The 20,706-nt window shown below is 42.7% G+C and overlaps 1 protein-coding gene across 3 annotated transcripts in view; it reads left to right on the forward strand.

Annotated features, from left to right (window-relative positions):
* The window catches only part of spns3 (spinster homolog 3 (Drosophila)), a 62,237-nt gene extending 43,659 nt beyond the window's left edge, over positions 1–18,578 (forward strand). For 2 of the 3 annotated variants that reach the window (XM_034178990.1, XM_034178988.1), the window contains exons 2-13: positions 3,646–3,883; positions 5,823–5,888; positions 6,051–6,187; positions 9,696–9,847; positions 13,236–13,302; positions 13,377–13,519; positions 13,630–13,782; positions 13,870–14,059; positions 15,502–15,567; positions 15,651–15,749; positions 15,851–16,022; positions 17,862–18,578. In XM_034178990.1, the coding sequence (XP_034034881.1) occupies positions 3,667–3,883; positions 5,823–5,888; positions 6,051–6,187; positions 9,696–9,847; positions 13,236–13,302; positions 13,377–13,519; positions 13,630–13,782; positions 13,870–14,059; positions 15,502–15,567; positions 15,651–15,749; positions 15,851–16,022; positions 17,862–17,932 (1,533 nt within the window). In that variant the 5' untranslated portion in view covers positions 3,646–3,666 and the 3' untranslated portion in view covers positions 17,933–18,578. Of the gene's footprint in view, positions 1–3,645; positions 3,884–5,822; positions 5,889–6,050; positions 6,188–9,695; positions 9,848–13,235; positions 13,303–13,376; positions 13,520–13,629; positions 13,783–13,869; positions 14,060–15,501; positions 15,568–15,650; positions 15,750–15,850; positions 16,023–17,861 lie in introns of those variants that run through there. The other variant, XM_034178991.1, reaches the window with a different exon arrangement.
* The last annotated feature ends 2,128 nt before the right edge of the window (positions 18,579–20,706 follow it).

Consider the following 20,706-nt stretch of genomic DNA (forward strand, 5'->3'; position numbering starts at 1 on the left):
TCCCTGTGCCCATTCTTGCTTCAGCAGACGTTGTATGCAATATGACAGTAACCAGTGGTCAGTGGACTCAATTTTGTAAGATGTAGACTGTTTTGTCAGAATAGGAAGCATTACTATAGTAACGACCAAAAGCAGCAAAAGGCACCCACCTCAGAAGCCGCTGAAGCCACAGGACAGGTCTCAGCTTTTACAGAAAGCCCAAGTTTGTACAGTATTGGATTGAATTATACACAGAGATGAGGCGGCATGGTCGGTTAGCGGTTAGCACTGTTGCCTCACAACAAGAAGGTCCTGGGATCGCTTCCCACCTGGTTCTTTCTGTGTGGGGTTTGCATGTGTTCCCTGTGTTTGTGTGGGTGGGTTCCTTCCCTCCGGGTGCTCCGGCTTCCTCTCACATCCAAACACGTGCAGTTCCAGTGAACTGAAAGCTTTAACTGACGGTCGGTGAGCATGTGAATGTGTTTCCTACAGTTAAACAGCACCAAAACAGAAGCCATCCTTGTTGGCACACCACATCAGCTCCACTTTTACCCCTGTTACAGCTCTCTCATTTTCAGGCCACTCCATCCCCCTCTCCTTGTTGTGTGTTGGGGGGGGCGTGGCTGGATGTTTTGGTGTTCTTTTCTTTTCTTTGCTCTCCAGGTGGCATGAGGGCTGATTTGTCTGTGAAGAAGGTGCTGGCTGAAGAGTCTTCACCCTCATTAACATCATGGAAAGCACCTGTGAGTGGTGCTCACGTGCAACCTGGACGACTTGCAGCTGAAGCAGATAATTGGATGGCGTTCTGCATTTAAGTCATGTGTGATTCAAGCAGAACTGCCGGGAACTTGACCTTGTGACGTTCGTTTGTGAGACGCTGAGGACCGCGCCTGGGTCTTGACACATCGAGCCCGTGAAGCAGGGAGGGGTGAGGACACATGCTGTCAGCACACACGAAAGGTAATTAAGTGTTTAAGTAATTGTTGATAGTAACTTGGTGTTTTGTTACACAGTATACTGGAATTGTGAAGAGAATTGTGCAGTTTGCTTCTCACTGCTGTGGCGTGAAGGATAAGTGATCCTCCACTTGTTGTGAGAAGCTGCTCATTTGCATAAAGTAAAAAAAAGGACACTGACCTGAGTGTGTTGCTGATAGCGTGTGTTTATTGGAAGATATAGTTGTATCTGTTGCCTTACCTCACCTTCTCTTTGCTTCACAGAGAATCAGTTTGTCGTGTCCACCTGGGGGGTGTTTGGCGGTGGTAGGAAGTCCAGGAGCGCCGGCTTTAATCCTTGCGGGCGCTGGAGAGCGAGCCACGAATCACTCCACCAGAGGGATGTTGTTTTTATGTTTTTACACTTTTAAGCACAGGTGAATAATAAATAGTTTCTGTTTGGAACCGCTTTCTGGTTATTTTTAGCGCTGGGTCCTGTCTGACGCAGGTCCGCTCCTCAACCCGCGTCGACACATAACACTCCTCCTCTGTAACAAACCTCGGGGTCAGGTTTGATCCCACTCTCTCCTTTGATCATCATATCCACCACCTCTGTAAAATCTCATTCTTCCACCTTAGAAACATTTCTAAGCTCCGCCCCTCCCTCTCCTTCAGTGATGCTGAAAGCCTGGTCTGAGCCTTTGTCTCCTCCAGGCTAGACTATTGTAATGCCGTCCTCATCGGGATGTCGGGCAGGAGAATGCAGACGCTCCAGCACACACATATGACCACATCACCCCCATACATTAGTCCCTCCACTGGCTCCTGGTCCAGCAGAGGATTGATTACAAGATCTATTTGATGACCTCCCAGTAGAGGTGGTTGATACCGGGAATTTTGGTATTGATCCGATACCAAGTAAATACAGCCCAGTATCGCCGATATTGATACCGATACTTTTTCATATTTAAGCTTCTTAGATCCAAAGGATCCAAAAGACCTAGGATAGAATTTCACCAAACATTGTACGCGACAACAAAATAGTTTATTATCACAATCAACATTTTTGTTTAAAAAAAATCACTCAACACAACTTAAAACAAAATCTCCTGAGGTAGAAGACTGACAAACCACAATACAAGGGTGCACTGCTCCATGTTGTGTTTCACAGCGCAGCGCTGCTCTTACAGACAGCGAGTAGAAAAAAAGCTTGAGTATCGATCTTTTTACACGAGGATCGTTCAATATCAATACCAGCGTTGGTATCGATATTATCGATATTAGGATCAATCCACCCACCTCTACCTCCCAGTGCCTCCATGGCCACGCCCCGGACTACCTGACAGAGCTCCTCACTCCACACACCACCACCCGACGCCTCCGGTTCACTGACTCAAATCGTCTCTGCCAATCTCGGACCAAGCTCCGCACCATGGGGGACAGATCTTTTCAGGCAGCTGCCCCGCGACCCTGGAAAATCCTGCACCAACACCTGAGAGCGCCACAGTCTGTGCAGTCTTTTAAAAAGCAGCTTAAGACATTTTTATTTAGAAAGGATTTTAATGTGTAATTTTAATGTGCTTCTGTTCATTTTTGTAGTACTTTGAGATTTTCTTGTAAATGTAAAGTGTGTCATAAATAAAATTTATTATTATTATTATTGTTTGTCAATATGTGGTCCTGTCACAGACTGGAGTCTTGTCCAGGGTGTACCCTGCTGCACACCCTGTGACCGCTGGGATGGGCTCCAGCTCCCCAACGACCCCTAACTGGAATTAGCGATTACAGAAAATGAATGAATGAATGATTAGACATGAGTTTATCAACTCTATTATTACACTGGTCAACAACAACAACAAAAAATTATTGCATGGACTTTGAGAACGGATTTAGGGTCATTTTGCGGTGCTGAATCTGAACTCAGATTTCTTCTATCACATCACATTTGTTTGCAATCTGCATGTTCCGTATTGATGCATTAGGCAAAAGTTGCTCATTCATGAGTTTGACGCCACTATTTATGCACACAAGCAGCTTCAAAAGCATAGTTTTTGAACCAGGTTTGCGAAATTTGAACAAAGAGCCGTAATATCGTTTATGGCACTGAAGAAGTGTGCGAGACTTCAGTTTATGCTTCATTGCTTGATACAAGAAAAAACTAACACCAGATTTGGATTCAGTGCCCCCAAATGACCCAAAATCCATTGAAAAACTCGATGCAAGAAAAATCGTGTTGACCAGTGTTACAGATTTAACACTGCACTAGAGTTGATTTAACACTGTGTCACAGTGTGTTTGATCCCACTTCACATAGTGCTGCTACATCAACTTCTCTGGAGCTGATCAAGTCTGTCAGTGCTGATTTGTGACCATGTGTGGACAAATAGAGTGGATTTAACACTTTTGTAGAGTTTATGTAACACTGCAGGATGTTCTGTGTAGCTCCCACAGAGTTTGTGTTTTTGGCTTCCACACTCTGCTCGAAACACAAAACAGAAATGTTCCAAATGATGTTCCTTCTGCATTTTTAGTGAAGAGGCTTTAAAACCCCTTCCGTCGTCAGTGGAATTATTATTTTTTTAAATTTGTTGTTTTAATGTTTTGAACAAAAATGAATTTGTAGCTGGTTTATTGTTAAAGCACACACAGGTTTTAACAGACGTGAGGGAAGCTCAGAAGGGTTTGGCTGCAGGAGATCAGGACTTGTCTGACACTCTGCTGTGTGCTGCAGGTGAATTTGGAGCTGCTCAGCATGGAGCCAAAGACGTCTGTCAGCTCCATCCAGGACAGGGTGAGAAGTCTGAGCTGCAGTTCCGCTCTGCGCTACGGCTCTCTGGTAAACAGCGTTTCATCACTTTCAGTGACGGCAGTAGAGGAACCAACCATATCACCTCGCCGGGCCTACGTGGCTGTATCTGTGCTCTGCTACATCAACTTGCTCAACTACATGGAACGATACACAATAGCAGGTCAGAGGGTGTATGTGTCTTCATGTGACAGCTCTACTTTTACAACAAGTGCAATGTGTTGTTTTTGCTCCGCTAAAGGCTACTGTTACTTTCCTAAAACATTATTACCTCCAACAAGGAGGTTATGTTTTCTTTGTTGTCTCTCGGTTTGTTAGTTAATTAGTTAGACTGTCAGCAGGAGATGTCAAAAGGACATCAATGAAATTCAATTCAATTTAAAGGAGATGAAGGCCTTATTGGGTCAAGGAAGATTCCATTTAATTTTTAATGAAGGTTTCTTCTGTCTTTGATCTTCTGGCTTTGGTAATATCGTCTTTGATCCTGATTGTATCTTTGATGGTTGATCTCTGATCCTGATTCCTTTCAGTCAGTAATCAGAATTGCTAACAGTTCAGCAATAAGGATGAGTGGTTTGGATCTGCCACTTGATCTGAATTACTTTGATCCTGATTATGGTAGCAAAGCGAGACAGACAGACAAGTGCCAGAACAAACATCATCTCCTTGTTGAAATTTAGAGAGCAGCAACCAGGACCAAAGATGAGCAATCAGGATCAGAAGTCAGAAATCTGGATCAAAGCTCAGGATTACAGTGTAGCAACCAGGCTGAAAGTTAATAGCATAATCAAAGCTGTACATAAAAAGGTCAATGATCAGTAACAAAGATCGGGATAAAGATCACACAGTATGTCAGCAATCAGAAACAAAGATGAGTGATTAAGATCAAAGGTCAGCAATGATGATCAAAGATGAATGATCAGCATCAAGGTTAGAAATCAGGATCAATGTTCAGTATTACAGAGTAGCAATCAGGGTGACATTTCATAAAGTTCTACATCAAAGATCAATGGTCAATAACAAAGATCAGGATAAAGATCACACAGTATGTCAGCAATCAAAGATAAGTGATTAAGATTAAAAGGTCAGCAATAGATCAAAGATCAATCAATCAATCAACTTTTTTCTTATATAGCGCCAAATCACAACAAACAGTTGCCCCAAGGCGCTCCATATTGTAAGGCAAGGCCATACAATAATTATGAAAAACCCCAACGGTCAAAACGACCCCCTATGAGCAAGCACTTGGCAACAGTGGGAAGGAAAAACTCCCTTTTAACAGGAAGAAACCTCCAGCAGAACCAGGCTCAGGGAGGGGCAGTCTTCTGCTGAGACTGGTTGGGGCTAAGATGAGTGATCAGGGTCAAAATTTAGAAATTAAGATCAGGGATAAATGATCACGTATAAAGATCAGGACAAGGATCATAGTAGCTCAGCAATCAGGTGAACAATTACGATCAAAGGAATCATGATGTGAGGATGTTCAAGAAGAGGTCAAAGCACTGACCCTCTCACAATTAAAAATAAAGAAGGAAAAGGAAGATATCAGCCACAAGAGAAATACAGGACTTTTGGACCTCAGCAAGGTGATGTAATCTCTGAATGCTCCTCTATTTATAAAATATATTTTAAAATGAATCTATATAAACGTGTAATAATGGCTGTATATGTTTTGGCGTCCGCATGAAAAACCTGTTGTTTTGCTTAACATTTTGAGGCGCATATAGTTTGAAAGTAGCACGGTGGTTTAGTAGTTAGCACTGCTGCCTCACAGCAAGAAGGTCATGGATTCGATTCCCACCTGTGCCTTTTCTGTGTGGAGTTTGCATGTTCTAACCCTAACCCAACCCTGTCCTGGGTGTACCCCGCCTCACAGCCTATGACTGCTGGGATAAGCTCCAGCCCCTGAAGACCCTTAATTGGAGTATGCGTGTATAGAAAATGAATGTAGTGTGAACAGAAGAGGTCCAATAAATTTGCCTTGAGGAACCTCACATGTCAGATGTGAAGTTTGGGAAAAACTAATCCTTTGTAGTATTCAATTAGCAAAATTATTCTGACAATAATTGTTCATTTTATTTTATTTTTATTTATTCTTAAAGGTGTCCTTCCTGACATTCAGAAGTTCTTTAATATCAAAGACAGTACAGCTGGATTGCTGCAGACAGGTATGATGATGCATCAATACAGTTGCAGTGCAATGTTGTGTCAGTTTTTGTTTAGCAGCTGAGAGCCGCTATAATATAAAACATAATCAGTGCAAATGCACTAAAATAATGTTATTTCTTGTAGGAAACCTTTGATAGCACAAGATATTAATGCACTTACAGTTTTCATCTGCAGTTTCTTACTCTTGGCCCCTCTCTTTGGTTATCTCGGCGACCGCTTCAACCGGAAATTCATCATGATCGGTGGTTTGGCTGTGTGGCTTGTCACAGCTACTGGCAGCTCTTTTGTCACCAGTTCAGTAAGTGAGAGCTAAACATGTTTGCATCTGTTTTGTTTGCAAGAAACAAGATTACAAGAAAAGTGCTATTGATAGTTCTTCTTTTTTATGTGTCACTGACGTGTTAAACCCTCAAAAGGAAATGCCTTTGAATTGAAAGTCAGATGTTCTGAAGACAGTTTAATGCAGAAAAAAAATTACTTCACGTGTTACATCTGACTTGAATAATACACAAAGTTCAGAGATTTTTTTTCAATTCTGATGGAGTTGGCTTTGTTTGAGAGCTTTATCCTTAAGGCTGCAAAAATAAATTGGTTTAGTAAGTAGTTTAAAGCTGGTCTCCTACTGACTGGTCAACATGATTTTTCAATGGATTTTGGGTAATTTGGGGGGTGCTAAATCCGAATCTGGCATTAGTTTTTACCAATCACATCACATTTTTGAGATATGAAAACATTTCTTTATTAAATTATATTTTATGCTGAAAGTTAAAACATTTACGTTGAGTTTAAGCACCCATATATGCAATAATTTTTGCAGTGGAAGGCACACTAGAATATGCATGAATGCCGTACCAATGGACATTCGAATGACATTTGTGAAAATTTGAGGTGCATTTGAACTCCTCGTATAGCATTTGTGTGGCACCCCACAAAATTGGGCACATTCGCACAGCCAGCACAAATGTAAAGAACATGCACACCTCTGTCGAGCTGCATTTGAACTCGGAAAAATGTGGTCGAAGAGCAGTCGTACCACTGTCAGACTGCTTTCAAAAGGCATTCGAAAAGCATTCGCAATGGCAACCCATCATTTGAAATGGCAACCCACTTGGGACATTCGGATGCCGAACCGCTGTGTGTGCATGTGCTCATAACAGCTGATCAAAGCACTGCGCGTGCATGAAGCTGGAACATCCACACACCCTGCTACCATCCAAACACAACAGCTGCTGTCCAGAGTGAGTGAGAGAGTGAGAGAGAGAGAGTGAGAGAGTGAGAGACAACGAGACGGAGCTCATGCAATGGAGGCATCCAATCCATGAACTGACATGTAATCAGTTCATGGGTTGGACATGTAATCAGTTCATGGGTTGGATGTCATTCGACATCCAGCAGTGGGACACAGCAGGTCCTCAGACGTGTGGACCACACTGCATGCGCTGCCACGCACCTCCCCTTGCTTGCCTATCACCCAGACCTCGGGTGGCACATACAGCATTCTGCATATTCCTGCTGCATTGTTGCATCTGTATTCGACCTGCACTTTAGGTAGTCAACTTGGTTTCGGGAGCTGCTGTACTCCGAATGTGTGCGAATCATTTGAGCCGGCTTCGTACCACATTCTGGGTATGTGTACGCCATTCGTACACGACTGTATGAATGTCAGTCCCGTATGAATGCAGCTTGAATTCTGGTTGTTTTTCCCATTTGGCTGATTCATACGGCATTTGCGCTCTAATGTGACGGGGCCCTTAAGAATCCATTTCCAAAACTACTTTTATGCTTGCAGCCTTTCTGAGCATTATTGAGCACAGTATACAAATACTAAATAAGTGAAATATATTGAAAAAATACAATCTGGAGCTTTATGCTCATCACAGGTAAGGCACCACTGAAAAGCTTTTTTTTTTTTCTCAGTTGTGTGTCTTTCTCACAGAATTAAATTGGCAACTTTAAACCAGAAGCATGCACAAAATACATTAAAAGGTAACACTGTCACTTTAAAATAATCAGTAGTGTTGCATAAATCCAAAACATATCTCAGTAGAAAAGCAGTCACGTTAAGACATTATAAATTTTCATTTTGTAGCTGATCTTTTATGAACTACATAAGGGACATCTCTCATCAAACTCCAGCAGTAATCTGCCACCATGTTGCAGTTCCATCAACCTTGGTGATGTGCCTTCATCACTTTGATATCCTGATGGAAACGCTCACCCTGCTCCTCACTTATGTCACCAAGGTTCTCGGGAAACTTCTCAAGTGGCTGTGCAAGTAGTGCACTTTAATGTACATCCTGCTCCCTAGTTCTTGCACGCTGAGGAGAAGCTCCTCCACCATCTCTCTATAATCATCAGCTTTCTTATTGCCAAGGACGTTATGCACACATTAGCAAATGGATTCCAAGCCCGAGCCTCAAAGGTGGCCATTGTAGTCACAAAGTGGTGGTCTGGTCTTAGGACCATCCTTGCTTATTCTTTCTTCTCATAGCAAGTGCTTTGACAAACTGCTTCATTAGTCCATGTTTGATGTGTAGTGGTGGTAGAGTGATGTTTTTCCGATCAACCAGGGGGTTGTTTGTGATATTCTTCTCTCCAGGTTTCATTGTATTTGCAGGGGTGGTGGCCAAGTGGTTAATGCGCTTGGTTTCAGTGCAGAAGGTTCCGGGTTCAAATCCCACCCCTGCCACAGTTCTCCATGTAATGTGGAGTTGCGTCAGGAAGGGCATCCGGCGTAAAACCTGTGCCAATTCAACATGCAGATCCACCTTGGATTTGCTGTGGCGACCCCGAGTGCAAACAAGGCTGCTTAAGCGCGCCACCGTGTTGAAGCCTCACAGGACATGTTGTGACATGCTCACCTCTTCCACAATTTCTCAGATAGTCACACGACTGATAAGCCACCGAAAGCCGTCTGAATCTTCCGAATGGTGGAAGAGGTGGGCGTCATTTTTCGGAGTCCAGCATGTCCTGTGAGAATTCAACATGGTGGCGCTTTTGCTCTGCCATTAGCTTCGTGCCGAAGCCATCGGCATGAATTTCGTTGCATCTCTTTTCATGGCCAAATCTTCTGTCACAGTGGAATGTGCTGAAAAAGTGCTGATGTCCACCTCTTCCACAATTTCTCTGATAGTCACACGACGGTCCCACATCACCACAGCGTTCACTTTGGAAATGATCTGGTCATTTCAGGGTGTTGATGGCCGACCAGAGCGTGGCTCGCTCTCCACCGTTGTGCGGCCGTCTTTAAACCGGTTGTACCGCTCTTTAATCTGTGTGATGCCCATAGCATCGTCACCGAAAGCCGTCTGAATAATCCGAATGGTTTCCACCTGGCTGTCGCCCAGTTTCTGGCTAAATTTGATGCAGTCGCGCTGCTCCAGTCGTTCTGCCATTTTCCTTGCAAAGAAAAAAATGACGAGAGACTCCACCCATCCTCACACAAAGGCTGCTTACAAGCAAATGACGCAATCGACAGGCGTGAAAAAACTCACGCATGCGCACGAAGGTTCAAGGTTGGCTCATGCAAGCACACGTGATTCAAATCCATCAGGTTTTTGAAAAAAATACAAAGGTCGGATACTTTTCTAACAGACCTCGTATATAGATTAACAGCACTGATCTTGACAGTAAGATTCTCATTTGTTTCCACTGTAAGTGGATTTATGTGGTGTTGCAGATCAAAACTGATAAGATTTGTCGTTAACTGAGTTTTATTATGTCACTTTGAACGATCAGACTGACAGAACAGTCACAACACGTCTCAGCTGGATGTTTATGTGTCAATGTCCCATTGGGGCTTTTAGTACTTCTGGTTCCTGGTGCTGATGCGAGCCCTTGTCGGAATCGGTGAGGCCAGCTACTCCACCATCGCTCCCACCATCATCGGGGACCTCTTTACTGGAACAAAACGAAGCCTTATAATCTGTGCCTTCTACATCTTCATCCCTGTGGGGAGGTGAGAAACAAACACTTCTGTGTTTTTTCCCTGTGATTGAAGAGCCGAGGTGTTGTTTTAGTGCACTTTTTCACTTAAATCATTTCACTGCTGAGATAGTGGATCTGTGAAAAGCTACTTTATTTGTGACAACACAGCATGAACTTAAAAATTGTGACATTGTGGTCATTACAACATTTAGGCTTTATTGTGTCAGTGTCGAGGGCTGGTGTGTCTTAATGCCTCAGAGACCTTCATGGGTAGTTTTGTAATGACCTTGTGAATGTTGTGTTTACTGATGAGGGAAATGGCAGCATCTAACTTTTGAGGGTCAGCTGTTCAGTACTGCACATACTAGTGATGTTGCTGGAAAATCAGATCAATATAAAGGGCAAAAGATGACAGTGGATGTTGTAACAAGAACGATTCAGACATGGTCCCTTCTGCCACGATCAAACTAACACTTATGGCTCACATGCTGGAGCTTTTCACGACTATACAGTACTAACAGCATACCTGGGTATGTGCGCCTAGGTGTGAGATTATGTTGACATTTGTGATATAAACTTAGCCCTAACCTCCACGCATCAAAAATGAAGCCTACCTGGAAATAGAAATAGTTGGAGTCCCTTGAATGTACACTTGACGTTGGCTCCAAAAAAAACAAACAAAAAAAACAAAACAAAAAAGAGCACATTGCCATAGAAGCCCATGTTAAAATGTCCTACTGTAGAGGCGAAATGAACATGTTTGCAGCTTGCTACAAAAAAAAAAAAAAACAGTGTTGTTCTCTATAGCTAGTTCCCCCTAGCGATAAACTTTGATGGTGCCATTTTGGCACCTGCACAGAAGTAAAAAATATTGCAGTTCCACACTGCTACAGTACTGTAGCAGTAGCTGTGGACTGACCGTGTCTGTCCATTCTGAGCATTTTATTAAAAATCTCTTGTATAATATGGCTTGTTGTGTACAACCCCTGGCAATAATTATGGAATCACCGGCCTCGGAGGATGTTCATTCAGTTGTTTAATTTTGTAGAAAAAAAGCAGATCACAGACATGACACAAAACTAAAGTCATTTCAAATGGCAACTTTCTGGCTTTAAGAAACACTATAAGAAATCAAGAAAAAAAAACTGTGGCAGTCAGTAACGGTTACTTTTTTAGACCAAGCAGAGGGAAAAAAATATGGACTCACTCAATTCTGAGGAACAAATTATGGAATCACCCTCTAAATTTTCATCCCCAAAACTAACACCTGCATCAAATCAGATCTGCTCGTTAGTCTGCATCTAAAAAGGAGTGATCACACCTTGGAGAGCTGTTGCACCAAGTGCACTGACATGAATCATGGCTCCAACACAAGAGATGTCAATTGAAACAAAGGAGAGGATTATCAAACTCTTAAAAGAGAGTAAATCATCACGCAATTTTGCAAAAGATGTTGGTTGTTCACAGTCAGCTGTGTCTAAACTCTGGACCAAATACAAACAACATGGGAAGGTTGTTAAAGGCAAACATACTGGTAGACCAAGGAAGACATCAAAGCGTCAAGACAGAAAACTTAAAGCAATATGTCTCAAAAATCAAAAATGCACAACAAAACAAATGAGGAACGAATGGGAGGAAACTGGAGTCAACGTCTGTGACCGAACTGTAAGAAACCGCCTAAAGGAAATGGGATTTACATACAGAAAAGCTAAACGAAAGGCATCATTAACACCTAAACAGAAAAAAACAAGGTTACAATGGGCTAAGGAAAAGCAATCGTGGACTGTGGATGACTGGATGAAAGTCATATTCAGTGATGAATCTCGAATCTGCATTGGGCAAGATGATGATGCTGGAACTTTTGTTTGGTGCCATTCCAATGAGATTTATAAAGATGACTGCCTGAAGAGAACATGTAAATTTCCACAGTCATTGATGATATGGGGCTGCATGTCAGGTAAAGGCACTGGTTTACGTTGTTTTACGTAAGTTTACGTTGATATTTTGGACACTTTTCTTATCCCATCAATTGAAAGGATGTTTGGGGATGATGAAATCATTTTTCAAGATGATAATGCATCTTGCCATAGAGCAAAAACTGTGAAAACATTCCTTGCAAAAAGACACATAGGGTCAATGTCATGGCCTGCAAATAGTCCGGATCTTAATCCAATTGAAAATCTTTGGTGGAAGTTGAAGAAAATGGTCCATGACAAGGCTCCAACCTGCAAAGCTGATCTGGCAACAGCAATCAGAGAAAGTTGGAGCCAGATTGATGAAGAGTACTGTTTGTCACTCATTAAGTCCATGCCTCAGAGACTGCAAGCTGTTAGAAAAGCCAGAGGTGGTGCAACAAAATACTAGTGATGTGTTGGAGCGTTCTTTTGTTTTTCATGATTCCATAATTTTTTCCTCAGAATTGAGTGATTCCATATTTTTTTCCCTCTGCTTGGTCTAAAAAAGTAACCGTTACTGACTGCCACAATTTTTTTTCCCCTGATTTCTTATAGTGTTTCTTAAAGCCAGAAAGTTGCCATTTGAAATGACTTTAGTTTTGTGTCATGTCTGTGATCTGCTTTTTTCTACAAAATTAAACAACTGAATGACCATCCTCCGAGGCCGGTGATTCCATAATTTTTGCCAGGGGTTGTAGTAAATTATTGCAATAGATCATCTAAGAAGTCTGTGCTCCAGTATTTCCATTGAGTGAAATTTTTCATGCTATTTAATTTGGTATGGCAGTGCTGTTAGCGGCCCAAGCTGACGTTAGTGCCACTCAACACTAACACGCTACAGTTGGTGAAGCAATAAGACAGTCATAATTTTTTAACCTGCACCTGAGCCACTCACCACAAAAAAACACCCCCTCCCCCAGTCCTCTAAAATATGCTTTAATAAAACACCCAAACCAAGGTTAGATTGTTAGCATTTGATTTTTCTGTAACTTTGAGACGGGGTCATGGTTGGGTTTAAATCACAAGTGTACTTTATCTTATCTGGGAGCCCATGACTGTGTTGGTCTCAGTGAGGTGTGGACAGGCCCCGTGTTGCTACATCACTAGTGTGACATCTCTAAAATCTGGTCCAAAATCGAACGTAGTGTTTTCCTATGATTTATGTGATGGAATATTCAGATTTGTGCTCAGATTGAGCAACTTGTCAATAGCTAAGTAGGAGATGAACACACCCCAAAAGCACTTATTCCACACACCATCGTACGTGCACCTTGTTTTACATTAAAACACAGAGGACAGTGGGACAGTATGATGTAGTTGAAGCTCATCAGGTTGGGTTTGGAGCAGGTACTGGTACTGTGCGTTTCCCCTCCAGCTGAGTGCACATCGGCAGCTTTCTCATTGGTCACATTCATATTCCTGTAATTGCACTCTGATGGTTTGAATCATTCTGTGTGTTGTCAGTGGTCTTGGATACATAACAGGGTCATCAGTCGCTGCGCTCACTGGGGATTGGCACTGGGCTCTCAGGGTGAGAACATTTTTACTTTCTTCTCAAATGCTACCTGAACATTGACAATTCTAAACGTTTGTCTGTGATCTCAGGTCACCCCCATCCTGGGTGTTGTAGGACTTTTATTGCTGGTCATCTTGTGTCCTAACCCACCCAGAGGGGCTGCAGAAACCCATGGACAAGGTGTTAGCACACAGAGCACTTACAGTGAGGATGTCAAGTACCTTCTGAAAAAGTAGGCAAGGATGTGGAAAAAGCCCTAATGCTGTCCGGCTGCATCAGCCCTTTGAGGTCAAAGTGGTCCATCATTATTTTGATGTGAATTTCCTTGTTGTGTCCCTTCAGTAAGAGTTTTGTGTGGTCAACTCTGGGGGTAACAGCTCTGGCCTTTCTCACTGGAGCTATGGCTTTCTGGATGCCAACCTTTTTGTCGAGAGCTCAGATCACTCAGGGACTCCAGCCCCCTTGCACCATAGAAAAATGTGACACCTCAGACAGGTACGACCCGTGCCGGGCGTTGCCTTATGGTTATCCATTTTGCTTTTCTCTGATTCAAATCCTTGTCCCTCTGTGTTCTCCATCAAGTTATATCTTTGGTGCTGTGACAGTGGTGACGGGCATTCTGGGAGTATGCATCGGCAGCGCTTTATCAAGATGGTTCAGGGGCAAAGTGGAAAATGCGGATCCACTCATCTGTGCAGCAGGCATGCTGGGATCCATCCCCTGCCTCTTTGTTGTGATCTTCGCAGCAGCAGTCAGCATCCCAACCACTTATGTAAGAAACAAACCTCTAAACTATGCTATTTGATTTTTTTTTTTTTTTTTTTGTATAACTCATGGACATGAAGACACAGAATCTCGTTTCTGCTGTTTGTGGACGATGTGGTTCTGTTGGCTTTGTCAAATCAGGACCTTCAGCATGCACTGGGGCAGTTTTCAGCCGAATATGAAGCGTCCGGGATGAAAATCAGCACCTCCAAATCTGAGGCCATGGTTCTCGACCGGAAAAAGGTGCTTTGCCCTCTTCAGGTCGGTGGAGTGTCCTTGTCTCAAGTGGAGGAGTTTAAGTATCTCGGGGTCCTGTTCATGAGAGAGGGACGGATGGAGCGTGAGATCGACAGACGGATCGGTGCAGCGTCTGCAGTGATGCGGTCGCTGTATCGGACTGTCGTGGTGAAGAGAGAGCTGAGTATGGTGGCAAAGCTCTCGATTTACCGATCGATCTATGTTCCGATCCTCACCTATGGTCATGAGATTTGGCTCATGACCGAAAGAACGAGATCGCGAGTGCAAGCAGCTGAGATGAGTTTCCTCCGCAGGGTGGCTGGGCGCTCCCTTAGAGATAGGGTGAGGAGCTTGGTCACTCGGGAGGAACTCGGAGTCGAGGTGCTGCTCCTCCACGTCGAATGGAGCCAGCTGAGGTGGCTTGGGCATTTTCTCTGGATGCCCCCTGGACGCCTCGCTGGAGAGGTGTTCCGGGCACGTCCCATTGAGGAGAGGCCCCGGGGAAGACCCAGGACACGCTGGAGGGGCTACATCTCTTGGCTGGCTTGGGAACACCTTGGGGTTCCCCTGGAGGAGCTGTGGGAGGTGTGTGTGGATCGGGAGGTCTGGGCAGCTTTGCTTGAGCTGCTGCCCCCACGACCCGACTCAGGATACGGCGGAAGAAAATGGATGGATGGATGTGGTCACCTTGTTTAGGATTTCCTACTGGAAATCTGACCTTTGAGCCCAGTAACCTTGACCTTTACTCGAATGACTGTGGTTTTGCAGACCTGTCTATGATCATACTGGAATCCATCCATATTTGTGCCAAATTTGGTCCAAATCTGGTTGAAAATTAATTTCCATTATCTTGACCTAAATGACTTTGACCTTTGTCTAAATGAACCATTTAAGGGCAATTCCAATGTCAACCTTCATCTACATACCAATTCAATAAAATTTTATTTCTGTAGCGCCAAATCACAAAGTTGTGACTGCATGACATGACTTTTTTATGTCTGATACAATACAGATAGTGGAAACTTCAGTATCTGCCAATCCGATACCTTTTTGACTGTCTCAAAACAAGGTGCTTTACAAGAGCAGGGTCCAACAGCACTGGACCCGGTGCAGGGAGGACTGGATTGCAATCCTGTCATGATTAAAACCGTTTGTTTTTTGCTCTCACATTGTGTTTTTGTAAAGCTCATCCCAGTTCACATCTCATTTTAGGTATTCATTTTCTTTGCTGAGATTCTGTTGTCACTCAACTGGTCCATCATGGCTGATATACTCTTGGTGAGTTTGAATGGAACATTTGGCAATAAAAGTTTCTTTTTTAAACTCTGATTCCTGTTGATTTTATGCTATTGTCTCGTCAGTATGTTGTTATACCAACCAGAAGGGCCACAGCCGAGGCTTTGCAAATTACAGTTGGACATCTCCTGGGTGACGCTGGGAGTCCCTACTTACTAGGAGCGGTGAGAAATACTGTCGTTCCACTTTGCCAAAGTTCTAATCTTACAGAAATGGTTGTCTGTATCACTTAGTGCAAATTGTGTTTTCACACCTGTGTCAGTAGATCTCTGATGCAATAAGTAGAACCAAAGCTGAATCACCCGACTGGACCTTCAGCAGTCTGAAGTACAGCTTCTTAGTCTGCCCGTTTGTCGGGGTTCTAGGCGGACTGTTTTTCCTCATGACTGCTTTCTACATCACTAAAGACAGGAAGGCGGCTCAGCAGCTGGTTGCAGGTAAATCGACAAGTATCATCCTTTTGTGGAAGTTTGAACGGCATGACACCACTTTTTCATGTCTGCTACAATACAGTTTTTCAATTTTCAGTTTCAATTTATTTTCATTTATATAGCGCCAAATCACAAGAGTTGCCTCAAGGCACTTCACACAAGTAAGGTCTAACCTTACCAACCCTCAGAGCAACAGTGGTAAGGAAAAACTCCCTCTGAGGAAGAAACCTCAAGCAGACCAGACTCAAAGGGGTGACCCTCTGCTTGGGCCATGATACAGACACAAATTACAAAACAATTCACAGAACGAATATACAAGAAAAGCTGTTGGTGCACAGGACAGGAGGGTCTCCAGCACAAATACCACACCCATCTCTGGATGGAGCTGCACCTTAAACAGAGAGAAAAAACAGAATCAGGCATCAGAAATACAAAAAATACATATAATTTATCAGTATTAATCAACAAGAAAAACAGAAGAAATACTAAGGTGATCGCCGGCCACAAGCCCTAAGCTTCACTAAAAGACCCAGAATTTAGATAAAGTTGAGTCCACAGCACGCTCTGTTTCCTAATAAAATTAATTAAAAGAGTAAAAAGCGTAGAACTATACTATGTCAGTATGCTAGTCATATGAAAGGGAAAATAAGTGCATCTTAAGTCTGGACTTGAAAGTCTCCACAGAATCTGACTGTTTTATTGACACAGGGAGATCATTCCACAGAACAGGGGCACGATAAGAGAAAGCTCTGTGACCCGCAGACTTTTTATTCACCTTAGGGACACAAAGTAGTCCTGCACCCTGAGAACGCAAAACCCGGGCCGGTATGTAAGGTTTAATTAGGCCAGCTAGGTAGGGAGGTGACAGTCCGTGAACAATTTTATAGACTAGTAGCAGAACCTTAAAATCTGATCTCACTGGGACAGGAAGCCAGTGAAGAGACGCCAAAATGGGTGTAATGTGGTCAAACTTTCTGCTTCATGTCAAAAGTCTGGCTGCAGCATTTTGAACCAATTGGAGACCCCTAATACTAGACTGCGGTAAACCAGAAAATAGAACATTGCAGTAGTCCAATCTAGAAGAAACAAACACATGGATCAGGGTCTCAGCATCAGATAGTACAATACAGATACAGATAGTAGAACCTTCCATATCTGCCAACTAATCAAACAACTAATCTGTTTACAAATGCATTTGCTATCTATCTATCTGTCTGTCTGTCTGTCTATCTACACAAACACAAATAATGAGTGTTTATGAGTGCACTGGTAAGAAATATTTTATATTTGAGTTGAACAGTGGGCTGTATGAATACAAACCATTCATTATTTGTTTTATATGACACCTAAATGGATCAGTGCTATTTGATATTTTCCTTATAATTAGGTGTTTCTTCATGGGGTAGGAAGGAGAGAGTACTAGGACACAGAGCCGTCTGTGGCCTTCCAGCGGTTGACTCTGCCCTGCAGGCTGGCTGTCCCATAAGGGAGCCCCCCCCCCCCCCCCCCCATAATAAACTCCTCGCCTCCTTGCAGGCACTTTACAAACAGTAGCCTTTTATTCCATTCATTTATTCACTGCAAGATGGCACAAATTCTCCTTTTCTATGCACATGCCTTAACATGACAACAGCCAGACTTGACAAAAACAACATTGTTTTATTTTTTTGAGTCGACAACATTCTCTCCATTCTGTGCGACTGTTCATTGGTCGGCTCAGGCTGCATCACCAGTATAGTTGCTTAACTGGAACCAACCTATAAGCGTTCAGGGCAAATTGAACCCATCTGCGTATCGAGTTACTGCTTTCAAATGTCTCACATGTGTTTATTTTATATGTTCCAGAAAGTTCTCAACCACAGCAGGGTTCTACAGCTACATCCTCCATGGAGCTCAGCAGTGCAAAAGAAGCCTAAATCCATGCAATCACAATTACACACACAAGGGAAAGTGAAAATGACTGTTAGTGAAGTCCACATGAAGAATGTTGTTAATTTAAAATATCACACCATGAAATGTCTTTTTGCTTATGTTTTTACATGGAAATACTATTGAATAAGGAGGATTTATGTTGTTTTTCTCTGATATTGTTCTGTGTTGGTGTCATAAATACTGGACAGAGACTTGAATTTAAGTATCTTATTTAAATCTTTTGTTTCCAATAAACACCTCAGTCTAAGCTCAATGTTAAAGCAGGTCTGCAGCTTTTTTTTTTTAATGGAAATGTTTCATATTTGTGAGCAAAATGTTTAAAGGTATTCTATGTGTTCCTCCCTAATGTGAGCAGCAGTCTTCACCCACTGAGTGAATGCATGTGGACATTTTGAAGTATTTTATGGTTCTCTTGCAATAAAATGGACTCAGCTTTTGAATATTTAAAACCCAGCGTGCACTTGTTTACTGTCATTATTCCGCTGAAATATGCTGATGCCTCATGTGGCCATACAGGTTGAGCTGCAGATTTCTCCGGCCTTCAGTTCTGTCTGCACAAACCACAGGCAGAAGAAGATGAATGTGTGTTACCTGGAGGATGATCACATTAACGTTCCGTTCAGTGATTGTCCAGGTCTAGTGGTGCCACCTAATGAGGACCACAGGGGCTTCGGGCTGGACAGCAAAAGGAATATGTAAATGTTGCTGCAAATGCTACCATATCTCATGGCATGTCGTGATTTGGTTTGAGATACTGTCACGAAAAGCGCCACATTTTTGTAACGGGAGCACAAATTCATTCTAATACATTCCATGACAGCTGCACAAAATGAAAAGTGAAACGGTTTGGGGGGGGGGGGGGGGGGGTGGTTAGGGATGGGGGGAAGAGTAGGGTTAGTACTAGTGAGTTTAAAAAAAAAAACCATCACAAAAATTTTAATCATTTTGTGACGGGAGCACGAAAAAAAAAACAAAAAAAAAAACGTGAGACTGGGTGGTGTAAATAACCTTGCAACAGGACAGAAGCGCAAATTTTTAAATATGGGAAAATGTACAGGCATAGGAATGTGAAAACTACACAGCCAACAACAACAAAACAGTGGAGATACAGACCACTCTCCTGTAGGTGGGCCTATTTTCCATCACTCTTCCTGAGTTGCTGTTGGTGAAGGTTCTCAGTCCTCCAGTATGTGAAGCAAGAATGGCCACTCATGCCTGTAATAATTTTTATCTCAAGATAACTGGGTTTGACGGAACTGGACTTCTTTGTTAAGCTTCCCACTGCCAATATTTTAATCCCCATTATGTATGTTTTTGGCACAAAGAAAAATTTCTGCTTGAATGTGGATTTGGCTGCTCAGTTATTTTGATGCCAAGCCAAAATTAAAATGCAAAGCAGATTGTTTTCTGCTTTGGAGCAAGCAGTTTTATTGGAGCAGGGTGAAAACTGACCAGAGTGAGCAGCGATCGTGTGTGCTTGGTCTGCAGCAGCTGTGCTCTGGGGGAAAGTATGGCTCCAAGCGCACAGCTCTGTGAGGTGCGTGGCTCCACACATCGCTTTGAAAAAAGTATAGACATCACACACACATGTGATGTCTATACAACTCAACATGTAAAGTTGAGTTCAACATCCAAAACTTGTAAGAGCTCTTTATGTTAAAGAGAGGTAGCAAGTTGATATAACTAAACCAGGCTGCAATGTTTTAGAGTGTGTTTGAATTCAATGCAATGGGACTATGGAGGAATAAAAGCACCAAAATTAAATAAACAAATACGTCAACAAATAATTAATTAAATGTGTGATTCATTAATTAAAATGACAATAATGACTTTAATATGCTATTAATTAATTAAATGTGTCATTAATTAATTAATTCATATAAATTGGAAGAGTAAAAGTGCCAAAATTAAGTTAATAAATACATCATTGAATAATTACTTAAATGTGTGATTGATTAATTACATGTGTCATTAATTAATTAAAATTGGAGAATAATTACTTAAATGTGTCATTAATTAATTAAATGTGTCATTAATTAATATAAATTGGAAGAGTAAAAGTGCCAAAATTAAATAAATAAATACATCATTAAATAATTACTTAAATGTGTCATTAATTAATACAAATTTGAAGAGTAAAAGTGCCAAAATTAAATAAATGAATACATACATCATTAAATAATTACTTAAATGTGTCATTAATTAATTAAATGTGTCATTAATTAAGATAAATTGGAAGAGTAAAAGTGCCAAAATCCATCCATCCATCCATCCATCCATTTTCTTCCGCTTTATCCGGAGTCGGGTCGCGGGGGCAGCAGCTCAAGCAAAGCCGCCCAGACCTCCCGATCCACACACACCTCCCCCAGCTCCTCCAGGGGAACCCCAAGGCGTTCCCAAGCCAGCCGAGAGACGTAGTGCCTCCAGCGTGTCCTGGGTCTTCCCCGGGGCCTCCTCCCGATGGGACATGCCCGGAACACCTCTCCAGCGAGGCGTCCAGGGGGCATCCGGAAAAGATGCCCGAGCCACCTCAACTGGCTCCTTTCGACGTGGAGGAGCAGTGGCTCGACTCCAAGCTCTTCCCGAGTGAGCGAGCTCCTTACCCTATCTCTAAGGGAGCGCCCAGCCACCCTGCGGAGGAAACTCATCTCGGCCGCTTGTACTCACGATCTCGTTCTTTCGGTCATGAGCCAAATCTCATGACCATAGGTGAAGATCGGAACGTAGATCAATCGGTAAATGGAGAGCTTTGCCCCCC

Source organism: Thalassophryne amazonica, chromosome 9 (assembly GCF_902500255.1).
Source record: "Thalassophryne amazonica chromosome 9, fThaAma1.1, whole genome shotgun sequence".
Lineage (NCBI taxonomy): Eukaryota > Metazoa > Chordata > Actinopteri > Batrachoidiformes > Batrachoididae > Thalassophryne > Thalassophryne amazonica.